The following is a 12,500-nucleotide window of genomic DNA, read 5'->3' as shown; positions in this document are numbered from 1 at the left end:
ATGCCCTGAAATTTCAGCATACAAATATTGTGATTACTGTTATTAAAATGTCTTGCCACTGGGGATTTTTCATCCTTATTTCGTATGTTACTTTTGTGCAGTGACATGTATTCGAAGTTCTCTAGTGGTTTTCCCAACACAATCACTTCGAATACGAGAAGGGAGAGAGAGGGAGAGGGAGGGAGGGAGGGAGGGAGGGAGGGAAGAGGAAGGGAGAGATTAGTGATAGCTGACAGTCAGAGCTGTGGTGGCTGCTCAGTGGGCAAGAGAGGAGAGAGGGAAGAGAGGGGAGAGAAGAGAGTGGGGAGAGAGGGAGGAGAGGAGAGAGGGAAGAGAGGAGAGGAAAGAGGGGAGAGGAGAGGAGAGAGGGAAGAGAGGAGAGGGTGGAAAAGGATTGGTGAGGAGAGGAGAGAGGAGAGGAGAGAGGGAAGAGAGGAGAGGAGAGAGGGAAGAGAGAGGGAAGAGAGGAGAGGAGAGAGGGGAGAGAGGAGAGGAGAGAGGGAAGAGAGGAGAGGGGGAAGAGAGGAGAGGAGAGAGGGAAGAGAGGAGAGGGTGGAAAAGGATTGGTGAGGAGAGAGGAGAGAGGGAAGAGAGGAGAGGAGATAGGGAAGAGAGGAGAGGAGAGAGGGTGGAAAAGGATTGGTGAGGAGGGAAGAGAGGAGAGGGAAGAGAGGAGAGGAGAGAGGGTGGAAAAGGATTGGTGAGGAGGGAAGAGAGGAGAGGAGAGGGAAGAGAGGAGAGGAGAGAGGGTGGAAAAGGATTGGTGAGGAGAGGAGAGAGGAGAGGAAGAGAAATGGGTAATGTCTCTTCTGCCTATCGTGTCGTCTACCTACAAACAGATGGAGGGATTTAGAAGTTACTCTGTATGTGTGTGTGCGGGGTAGAGCATGCATGTGTGTGCTATATCCTGTTAAGTGTGTTTCATGCGTATCATTGTGTCTTTATCATTGTCATTAGAGTTTATTTGATAGGGACTGATGGTGTATAAGCCTACAGCTTATACAAAACGCAGCTGCTCGCACACTCACTAGGACCAAAAAATATGAACATATTTCCCCCATCCTAGCATCTCTACATTGGTTACCTGTTAAAAGTCGCATTGACTTCAAAATTCTACTTCTCACATACAAAGCCATAAATGGAAGAGCACCCGAATATATTAAAGATCTTCTAGTCCCATATAATCCACCTAGACCCTTACGATCACAAAATACTGGACTTCTTGTAATTCCAAGAATTTCAAAAACTACAGTAGGAGGCAGAGCCTTTTGTTACCGCGCACCCCTCCTCTGGAATAATCTTCCTCCCTCAATTCGATTAGCAGACACCCTCCCTATTTTTAAGTCTAGACTTAAAACATATCTCTTTAGTGCTTCCTATAGTTAGGTATGGTGCAGTGTGGAACTTCAACCACCTCAGGGTCTTACTGGAACGGACCACCTCTGCTGTGGGCTTGTGTGACTGGTGCCCCAGTCATGCATCCCATGGTGGCTACTGACCACACCTGATCTGGTGCTGACCACCCTCCACCATGCCTTAGTTATGCTGCTTTAGCATTGCGCTGTCATGGACTTCTTATGTGGCATGCCGTACAACTCCTCTTCTCCCCTCTCCCTCTGTCTCTCTCAACTCTCCCTCTTTCCTTCTCCCCCTGTCCTGTCCTCTATAGTGTAGCTTGTGGGGGAGGGTCCCGCGTGCTGTCTGTTGCGCGTGCGGGCATTTGTTCATTCACTGCGCATGCGGGCTTTTGTCCATTTGCGCCGTTTCGGTCATGGGCCTTCCCCGGGTGGGCTTGCGCATCATGTCTGGGCTGCGCGCCTGGGTGGTGTGGCTGGGTGCTCTGGGCCGGTCGGGGTCCGTTCGCGGGTGGCGTTGCTCGTCCGCGGGGGGCCTCCCGTCGCCGTCTGTAGATGGGGGGGGGGGGGGTTCGTGTCGGCTCCATTCGCCAGTGGCTCTGCGTGGGCGTATATTGGCGGTCTGGCTGGGGCATGCAGTCTGATCAGATGTGCACGGCTGTGCATTTAGTGGGATGGGGGGGACGGGGGAGGTGGGAATGCTGGGAGTGGATGGCGGAGGGGAGGGCTGTTGCGGCATTGTATTTGGATTGGGCTCGCGGTCCGGGCCCTCTTGGGGTGGTGTTTCTAGAGTGGAAGTCCAATGGTTTTAACGATTTTAATTACATTACACCAATGTCCAATGATTTTAACGTTTTTAATTACACTACATCGCCTCCCTACGCCTCCCGACCCTGTCAACAGGATGACAGGATGACACGTCCAAAGACATGAAGCATTCTGGACTTTTGCTCTGGGGGCGCTGCTTCCGGGGGGCCTGGGCGGCGGGGCGGATCAGACTGTGTGTCCTGGTCGGGCCGTGGTGTGTGTTCGCGTGGTGTTGTGGTTGGGGTGGGGCTGGCGCGGGCCCCGTTCTCTCTGCTCGCGGATGGTGGTGGGGGGTGTCTGCGGATGGGTGGCGCCGCCTGTGGGCGGACTCTGGCTGGCCATGCTCGGCCATGCTGCTCCGACGCGCGGTTCAGGGGTGGTGTGTGGGTTCGCCTGGGGGGGGGGGGGCATTGGGGGGGGCATTGTGGGTGGGTGGATGTTGCGTGCGTGGTGGGTGGGTGGATGTTTGCATGCGTGGTGGACGATGTGCGGGATGCCTCTTCGGGTTTAACTGGGTAACCTATTCCTACGCACCTGTCCCCACAAAAGAGGTGTGTAAAAGCGTTTTGTAAACCCTCTATAGTATAACCATTTATATCACCATTGATATACTTATTAATACTTAATATGACTTACAGTAATACTAACACACTCTATTTCTCTTCCCTTTCCCCTATACCTCACCTGTGAGGTAAACCATTACCAGCCATCAACCATCTCTGTGCCTGTCCCTCATCACACCTGAAGTCACATCCCTCTGACTGCCCTACCATCGCCATTGCCTTCGCCATCCCTATGACTGCCCTAACATCGCCTGCTGTGGTTCCCTACCCGAATCTTTGGCCCTCGGATCCCAGCGACCCATCACCTTCAGAAATAACTAATGGATTACTAATGGACAATTTATTCCCTACACTGGACTATTTGAACTTTCATTGTCATTGTAACTTTCAAACTACAAATGACTGTACTGTAACTGACCCAAGGCAGATGGGTTGGGCCCTTGAGTCGTGGGTCTGTCTGAGGTTTCTTCCTATATGTATCTCCAATTCTAGGGAGTTTTTCCTTGCCCCTGTTACTCATGGGCTCTCTTTGAATGTCTAACACTCTGTAAAGCGCCTTGAGACATGTGTAATGTATTGGCGCTCTATAAGCGACATTAAATTGAAATTGTTAATTGAAGCTATTGCAAGTTAGCTCTGGGGTAGCAAACATGTCATTTTGCTGTCTTAACGTAATAAAAATATCATCTTAACGTAATCTTAACGTACTGAAGATCACAGGAGCCTCTCCAAGGCAGAGGACAAAAATGTGGGGAGCAAAACGTCTGCATTTCAGACTTCCCCGCTGAAAAAACAGCCTGACCAGCTTAAGGTGGTTTGATGGTTGACCAGCTTGTTAACCAGCTTGTTTGACCACCCTCTATGATGGTTTACCAGCTAGACCAGCAAAACTCTCGCGAAAACACACCTTCAGCTGGTTTACCCAGCTTGCGATGGTAATTCAGCTGGTTTTGATTGTCGTACCACCTTAAGCTGGTCATTTTAGTTGGTGTTGCTGGTCTACATTGCTGGTTTTTACTGGTCATGCCAGCTTATATTGGTCATTCTAGAAAACCAGCTTGACCATCTCACACCAGCTGTATCCCACACGACAGGCTGGTCACACCAGCACAACCAGCTTCCTCATATGGTCACGCCAGCATGTCTAGCTGGTGGCCTAACCAGCTACACCAGCAAAGATCAGCAATAGCTGGAAGAAAACCAGCAAAGACCAGCTAAAACCAGCTAAAACCGGCTTTTTTCAACAGGGTTCTTTGTCCCTGCGGGAGTGCGATAATGTTATTTTCCCACAGAAACATGTGCAAGATAGCAGATCTCAAAGATGGCACTTCAGAGGTCTATGCAGATGCAGAGGTGTATGAGTGGCTTCATGAAGTAAAAGGCCTGCCATCCCTGCGGAAAAAACCAACAAGAAACCAGCTTATTTGTGAAATACCCCTACTGTTCCAAAAGCGAGACACAGGTCGATTGAGGCTCTTTTTTAAACCGTTTTATTCATTCCAAAAGCGAGACACAGGCAGACTCGGGCTCAGCAGAGGGAGTTAGCTGTGTGTGAAAATAAAAGTTTGAACTTGTTCCCACCCCATAATGATCAGGAGGGGCTGGTGTGCTGTTGCCGTGGTTTCTTGGCCCCGTTGGCCTGTGGGGGGGCGCTGGGGTCCCTCCTCTCCTGCAGGCGCTGCTCCTTACGCTGCCTGTAGGTGGCGGTGTTGTCAAAGCCCACCTTATACAGCTGCTGCAGCCGCAGGCCTGCCTCTACTGGAGAGAGCACACACACACACACACACACACACACCTTATACAGCTGCTGCAGCCGCAGGCCTGCCTCTACTGGAGAGCACACCATGGAGGTATTATAAGAACTGGAGAGAGGGACTAAGTCCCGCCCCCATTCATTTCAATGGCCGATGCTAGGCTAGCTACTTCAGCCAAAAAAGTTTGAAATTGGCCGCAGCCATCTTTGAGAAAATGGCGTTCCATGGGTGTCCATTTCCGTCACCAGCTAGAATGAGCCTATTAGGTTCCACGTTACAACGAGACAACATAGGTACATCGTTGATGAAGATTGGAGAGTGAGAGAAGGTGTTCGTGAACGCGCTCCTATCGTTACAGGCGCAAATGTATTTAATTATTTGAGTTGGGATGGTGGTGGAGAAGTTTGCCCCTTGTCTCGGAATCCTATAATGTGATATTCATATGTCATGATATAATAAACATGGCGAGTCAATATTGAGCAAGAATTCACTTAGCATACACATCCCCACAGTAAATGCTTCGAACTGACTGTAGCCGTTATGTGCGCAATAGGCTGTCTACCCGACGAAAATGACTCTTAATAAGTAGACATGGGATGTAAGAAACGTGTGGATACCTATATGCTATTTGTGCTGCACCCAGTGTGAATTTGCAGTTTAAACCTACATTTGTAGACAGACGAAATGAAGCCAACGCATATTATAGGCTTACCGGTAGGAGCGCGCATCCATGTGTTATGTTTCGAGCAGCATGCATTTTAAGTCTGCTGTCACTGTCGGAAACTTTTGCCGTTATCTACTGTAGGCTGTGACCCCCAACGCTGCGTTGTTATGAACTAGGCTACAGGTCTGCAGCTGAGCGTTTTAAAAAAGTTTTCATAGCCTAGCCTACACGACAGCGAGTAGGTTAATAATTGGGTTTAGTTAGAGAATTTCTTCGCATTTCCTAGAATGTCTTATCATACCTTGCCAACTCATACATAGTCTAATGCAAATAATAGTAACCTATTAGAACGACATTTGCTTTTTTCTTTTATTCACAAAGCCTGGTATAATGATAATCCACAGGCATCAAGTATCGGTAACTTAATCCTAGTCGTCAGTCATTTTATTTATGTCTTCTAGAATGCGTTATCAACATGGACGCGCGAGGACGCTCGTGCCGAAATCGAAACTCGTGCATGAGCTGAGACAGCTCGTGCATGAGCTGTCTCGTGCATGCGCTGGTGCCGGATATGGTACAACCATGGAACGCCATTTTTTTAAAGATGTCGGCGGCCAAATGACATGCTAACTGGCTGAAGCTAACCCTCCAAATCCTGACCCCCTGGAGCACACACACACACACACACACACACACACACAGACACAGACACAGACACACACACACCACTTACCTGGCAGAGGCACACTATGAGTGAGTAGAGCTTCAGAAACTCTTTTCAGATCAGGCTGCTCTGCAACACACTGCAACACAGTGGCCTCGTCATTAGTACAAGTGCGTGTGTGTGTGTGTGTGTGTGTACGTGTGTGTGTGTGTGTGTACGTGTGTACGTGTGTGTGTGTGTACGTGTGTGTACGTGTGTACGTGTGTGGATGTGTGTGTGTGTACGTGTGTGGATGTGTGTGTGTGTACGTGTGTGGATGTGTGTACGTGTGTGTGTGTACGTGTGTGTGTGTACGTGTGTGTACGTGTGTGTGTGTGTGTGTGTGTGTGTGTGTGTACGTGTGTACGTGTGTGGATGTGTGTGTGTGTATGTGTGTGTACGTGTGTGGATGTGTGTATGTGTGTGTACGTGTGTGTGTGGATGTCTGTACGTGTGTGGATGTGTGTGTGTGTATGTGTGTGTACGTGTGTGGATGTGTGTGTGTGTACGTGTGTGTGTGTGTACGTGTGTGGATGTGTGTGTGTGTACGTATGTGTACGTGTGTGTGTGTGTGTGTGTGTACGTGTGTGTACGTGTGTGTGTGGATGTCTGTACGTGTGTAGATGTATGTGTGTGGATGTATGTGTGTGGATGTGTGTGGATGTGTGTACGTGTGTGGATGTGTGTGTGTGTGTGTGTGTACCTCCCAGTGCTGTGATGTGTGTGTGTGTGTGTGTGTGTGTGTGGATGTGTGTACGTGTGTGTGTGTGTGTGTGTGTGTGTGTGTGTGTGTACGTGTGTGTGTGGATGTGTGTACATGTGTGGATGTGTGTGTGTGTACCTCCCAGTGCTGTGATGTGTGTGTGAACAGCAGCACAGGTGTGTGTTTGTCGTCCAGCAGCACCCACAGGCGACCCTGAGGGTCAAAGGTCGTATCCAACGGTGACTGTGGGAGGGGCAAACACTGCGTGGGTGTGGCTTCAGATCCTGATGTCATCTCAAAGAGTTGCAGCCGTGGCAACCTGCACACAACACAGTTCCATATCACACACATACACACACACACATCACCTGTGACACAGCACACACACACACACACATCATGTCACACAGCACACACATCACCTGTCACACCTAGGGATGGGAATTGATAAGATTTTCCGATTCCGATTCCATTTTCGATTCTGCGAAACGATTCGGTTCTTTATCGATTCTCTTATCGATTCTCTCATTTGGAGAAAATAACAAATCGATCAATTAGCATCAACTTTAGTTCAGTTCAGAAGTGAAAAGAGAGGCTAGAGGTAGACTAAGACATGTACTGCCAGCCTTACAGTCATCTTCTAAATGAAATGCATGAGATGGCAGCGTTCATTTAATGTTAACTGTTAAATAGCAGGTGCTACAACTAGGCAAATGGCACTAACATGAACGGTGAAACAGAAAAAAAAGTGTTTGTTTAAAAGTAGGTGGGTCATTCCACCTCAATTCAACAAATGCCTTCTGCTTGACCATCTCAGATTTCCTTAAAAATTTTACCACCTGAAGAGTAACCATTTAAACTGACTTAGCCAAAATATTAGATTGGTATACCTAATACATCCAGAGAAAAACGTTTTTGAACATGGTAACCCCCTTCTGATTTTTGGCACATTGGCGCCCTTATCTAAATCTGCAGCAACGTTCAGATGTCATTATCTCAAAAAGTGTTCAAGCTAAAGACTTCAAATTTTCTGGGAATAATGATTGCTACCTATAGATTCCACATAGTCATTCGTAGGCCATATGTATTGATACTGACTGTGTTTCGATCTTGTGAAATCAGAAGAAAAATGGCAGATTTTTTTTCAACCCCCACATTGGGTGCTCCATTACACAATTTGTAAACAAAATGTTTGACAAATGGTTATGTCTCTCTACAGAAGTGTTTACGCTGTTGTTGAAAAAGTTATTAAGAGGTGTCTATATTGCTTTTTTTGTTGGAAGTATTGTAACACAAAACTGAAAAATAATCAATTTGGATGATATTGTATCTCCCCATTACAGAGGTATGACACGCTATACCAATGAATTGAACACATCTCCAGAAAGAGTATGGAATGGGCTTTCAGACTGTGAAATTTCAAGATGGTATTATGGCTGCAGTTATTAAAAAAAAAAAATTTAAATATTGGTCTATTACAACAATTAGCGTTGCTTTTTTGTGCTATTATTTAATGATTTCATAATCCTTGTCTTATTCCTAAGTATCAGATGTTTATGTCTCATACTGTTAAACATTTATATTTTCATTTACTTGCCGAGTGATGAACTAATAAAATATTTTCTGTATTTCCGAAATAAATTGCTGCTGTCACTATTTAATGCCACTAGATGTCACTGTTCATGGTTATCAGCAATGTGTTGTTATAGTAGACCAATATTTCAAAAATAACATTTCAATAACCATAGCCATAATACCATCTTGAAATTTCACAGTCTGAAAGCCCATTCCATACTCTTTCTGGAGATGTGTTCAATTCATTGGTATAGCTTGTCATTTAATTACTTTTTCAAAGACAGCTTAAACACCTCTGTAGGGAGACATAACCATTTGCCAAACATTTTGTTAACAAATTGTGTAATGGGGCACCCAATGTGGGGGTGTGAAAGAAATCTGCAATTTTTCTTCTGATTTCACAAGATTGAAACACAGTCAGTGTCAACACATACGACTTAGGAATGAATATGTGGAATCTATAGGTAGCAATCATTATTCACAGAAAATTTGAAGTCTTTAGCTTGAACACTTTTTGAGATAATCTGAACTTTGCTGCAGATTTAGATGAGGGCGCCAATGTGCCAAAAATCAGAAGGGGGGTACCATGTTCAAAAATGTTTTTCTCTGGATGTATTAGGTATACCGATCTAATATTTTGGCTAAGTTAGTTTAAATGGTTACTCTTTAGATGGTAAAAGTTTGAAGCAAATCTGAGATGGTCAAGCAGATATTTTCTCTAAAATCCGTTGAATTGAGGTGGAATGACCCAGGTACTATGCTAAACCAAACCTCTATAATTTCAAAGGTCTATGATAAATTATACCATATATCCTCAAATTATGGCTAGATTATTTTATTTGCTTAGGCTGCACAAAGCAGAAGACTTTATTTGGGGCAGACGTGCACTGGAGACAGGCCGTCTGCGTGTTTCATTGTGAGACATGTAGGCCTACCGGTAGGCTATCAAAATCAAAAGATTTTCAATTTGGTTTGGGATTTGATTAATTTTGGACAGTTTGCTTATATTGCTAAATGTTGTGACTGATGACCACTGAAAGCTGGGGGGTATTTGATGCATCACGATTACGTTTCATGAGGTTGAAAAGAGTGTCGGTATTTCCACCTGCTGTTTATTACGAGACAGAGCGCCGCTTTCATTCATTCATTGAATGTGGGTGCTGTAGGCTAATGGAAACCTTATTCAGTAGCCATTAGCCAAGTAGCCTATATTGAGTTATTTTTTAGGTATGCGTGATTTAGCCTACTTTTAATTAAATATGTTGGCTGGAATGCCTCCAATTGTGTTTTTGTCGCCTCCTGCTTCAGCCTCAGAACGGGGCGGCAAGCGAGTGTGTTGGAAACCCATGGTGTACAACGACTTTTAATTGACAACAATATCAAACCAATTAATCAACAATATAAAATATTAAGAAGAGCTCTTATTTATTTGAGTTAAATATAATTTCGGGTCATAATTTAAGGATTCATGGTAAGCAACGTTTGCAATATTATTTTGGCCGCCAACACACGTTGCATAAAGACCGCAAGTTTTATCTGCTTTGCGTTCACGGGCTTAGCCTATACTATAGCCTACTCATTCCATCAAATAGATAAAGGCACATGATAGAAACAATACCTTTGTTCTTGTTCTGTTGCTTCTTGATTGCCCTTGCACATAGGCCTAGCCTACACAAAGAGACCAAGAGAGGAGGACTTATGGCTATCGCACCAGTCCGCTCAATTTGCCTGTTTCTGCCCAGGCAGCTATTCAGCTTTCTTTCTTTGATTCTTTAAATGTAAGCATTTAGCCTATTACTTATTAGGCTATTATTATTATTAGGCTATGTAATTTATCATAATCATTATTAAGTTTAGCTACTGCTAAACCCTTTTGCAGAGGCACTGGCGGAGGTTTGCGGTCTCGGAGTGCTTCCAGTTTTGGACTGAATTTGTGCTCTAACGTCAAATGTAGCCTAACTTAATAACCAAACTTATTTACACTAACTAGCATTTGAGACTGATTGGGCTGAACGCTGGTGTATCATTTTCTGCATTAGCCTTATGAAGTTTTGTGTGTTTGTCATGCATCGATAAATGTCATTGCGCAACCATTGATTGATTTTTTCTTTTGGTAGTTTCGGTGTAGCTTACAAAGTCATAGAACTCACTGTAGCCTACGGAAATGTTTCTGCACATTGGTAGTATTTCCTCCTGTTGAAGAAATATCCACTTTGCTTTGTACTTGCCCTGTTGTCATCCTTTCGGGTGTAAACCCATTTGTGCTGCATCCATGGCAGTCGGCTGCGCTGAACTCGACGTCGCCACGGTCGTTGCGTATCTTGCGTAAGCTACGCAACGTGCGTGGCGACGTCCTTCGCGCCCATTGGAATCGCAAAACTGCTAAGCGATTCCAAGGAATCTAAACATGGGGAACGAGAACCGGTTTTCGATTCCCATCCCTAGTCACACCACACACACACACACACACACACACACACACACCTGTCACACAGCACACACACACACACACACACACAGACACACACAGACACACACACGTACACACACACCTGTCACACAGCACAGCTATATGATGTCCATCAGGAGAGCTGGTAATGCGCTTGATACACACACTCTAGAGAGAGAGAGAGGGATAGAGAGAGAGAGAGAGGGAGAGAGAGAGAGAGAGAGGGAGAGATAGTGAAACATCATAAACAGTACATTAACCAGCAACATCCAGCAACTTGCATATGGTTTGAGATGAATGACTATTTTTTATGAGAAGACACAAAAGGGCTTAGGAGTCTATAAATGAGAAGACACAAAAGGGCTTAGGAGTCTATAAATGAGAAGACACAAAAGGGCTTAGGAGTCTATAAATGAGAAGACACAAAAGGGCTTAGGAGTCTATAAATGAGAAGACACAAAAGGGCTTAGGAGTCTATAAATGAGAAGACACAAAAGGGCTTAGGAGTCTATAAATGAGAAGACACAAAAGGGCTTAGGAGTCTATAAATGAGAAGACACAAAAGGGCTTAGGAGTCTATAAATGAGAAGACACAAAAGGGCTTAGGAGTCTATAAATGAGAAGACACAAAAGGGCTTAGGAGTCTATAAATGAGAAGACACAAAAGGGCTTAGGAGTCTATAAATGAGAAGACACAAAAGGGCTTCGGGCGCTCAGGAGTCTAAAATTAAAACTCAGCTGCTCTGATGCCTCATGCCCTGATGAAGGCCAATATGGCTGCAACGCGTAAAATCCAGCGTTTGTCTTATTAAAGGCTTTTTAGATTTTCTAAAAATCTCGGCGTGCCTCTGCAATTTTTTTTTTTTTTTGCTTTTACTATTTTTTATGTTTTTACTTTATTACTAACATGTAGCCTAGCAATCTAGACGGCCCTGGCGGCAGCAAATCTAGTCTAGCAACTCTGCCGCGAGATAACTTCTCTCGGGCCAATCACATCGTGTATGGAGTCGGTAGGCGGGCTTAACATAATGATGACTGACCTGCGACCAGAAGTTTTGACCGTTAAAGGAAAAAATTGGGAGCACTTAGACTCTGCACAGTAATATCCTCACTCCAAAGTGAAACTGAAAGTGCAAGAGTGAGGATATTACTGCGCCACACAATATAGTTATCCCTCTTACCTGCTTACAAATGCACCACGTTTTATTTTGTCTCACCATACTTGGTCGTGTGACTACTCGTGTAACTATTTTAATAGGGAAAACATGGAGATGTTTGGTCGCTTCTAACTTCATCTCTGTTTGGATCCTAATGAATGCATTGGGTTAGCTAAGTGCTATCAAAGTTGCGCCACGCGCCAGAGCCAGTGAGTGCACGCATTAAAACGTGAGAGGTATGTATCAACTCGTCTTAATTAAGGGAATAATATAGTTTAATATGAAAAAACGGTGAAGTGTTCCTTTAAGCCTGTATTCAGGCACCACGCCTGAACTCTATCAGGCCTGAAATTCATACACTCAACATGTTTATATTCTACTTTAAATTTTACTTCATATTCATACACTTAAAGGGACACTTCACCGATTAGCATTAAGCTTCGTATCTTTAGAAAACCAGTCATGTTTTTGAATGGCCGTGCATCATTCCCTCAGTTTGCCTTGAGACGGGAGAAATACGGTTTTCAATGTTGGACTTCCTGCTTTCAATGATGTAAAAATCGTCATTTTACATCATTGAAAGCAGGAAGTCCTATATCTTTGTCGAGTAGACAGTGCGTGCGTGCGTGCGTGCGTGCGTGTGTGCGTGTGTGTGCATGTCTCACCTCCTCTTGGTGTGTCTCCCGTAGGTCTAGACTCTGTAGCCTCTGGCCGGTAGCATAGTCCCAGAGTTTTACTGTGCCATCCTAAACACACACACACACACACAC

At 45.0% G+C, this 12,500-nt stretch overlaps 1 protein-coding gene across 2 annotated transcripts in view; it reads right to left on the bottom strand.

Moving 5' to 3' along the window:
- Positions 1 to 4,173: 4,173 nt before the first annotated feature.
- The window catches only part of wdr4 (WD repeat domain 4), a 15,662-nt gene continuing 7,335 nt past the window's right edge, over positions 4,174 to 12,500 (bottom strand). Inside the window, exons 7-11 of one of the 2 annotated variants that reach the window (XM_062535489.1) lie at positions 12,396 to 12,476; positions 10,677 to 10,741; positions 6,688 to 6,868; positions 5,877 to 5,946; positions 4,174 to 4,483 (exon numbers count right to left, since the gene is read on the bottom strand). In XM_062535489.1, coding sequence (XP_062391473.1) covers positions 4,317 to 4,483; positions 5,877 to 5,946; positions 6,688 to 6,868; positions 10,677 to 10,741; positions 12,396 to 12,476 — 564 coding nt within the window. In that variant the 3' untranslated portion in view covers positions 4,174 to 4,316. The remainder of the gene's footprint in view (positions 4,484 to 5,876; positions 5,947 to 6,687; positions 6,869 to 10,676; positions 10,742 to 12,395; positions 12,477 to 12,500) is intronic. The other variant, XM_062535490.1, reaches the window with a different exon arrangement.

Source organism: Sardina pilchardus, chromosome 4 (assembly GCF_963854185.1).
Source record: "Sardina pilchardus chromosome 4, fSarPil1.1, whole genome shotgun sequence".
NCBI classification, from domain to species: Eukaryota; Metazoa; Chordata; class Actinopteri; order Clupeiformes; family Clupeidae; genus Sardina; species Sardina pilchardus.
The sequence above is the reverse complement of the archived record's forward strand: the minus strand, read 5'-3'. Positions and strand labels throughout refer to the sequence as shown.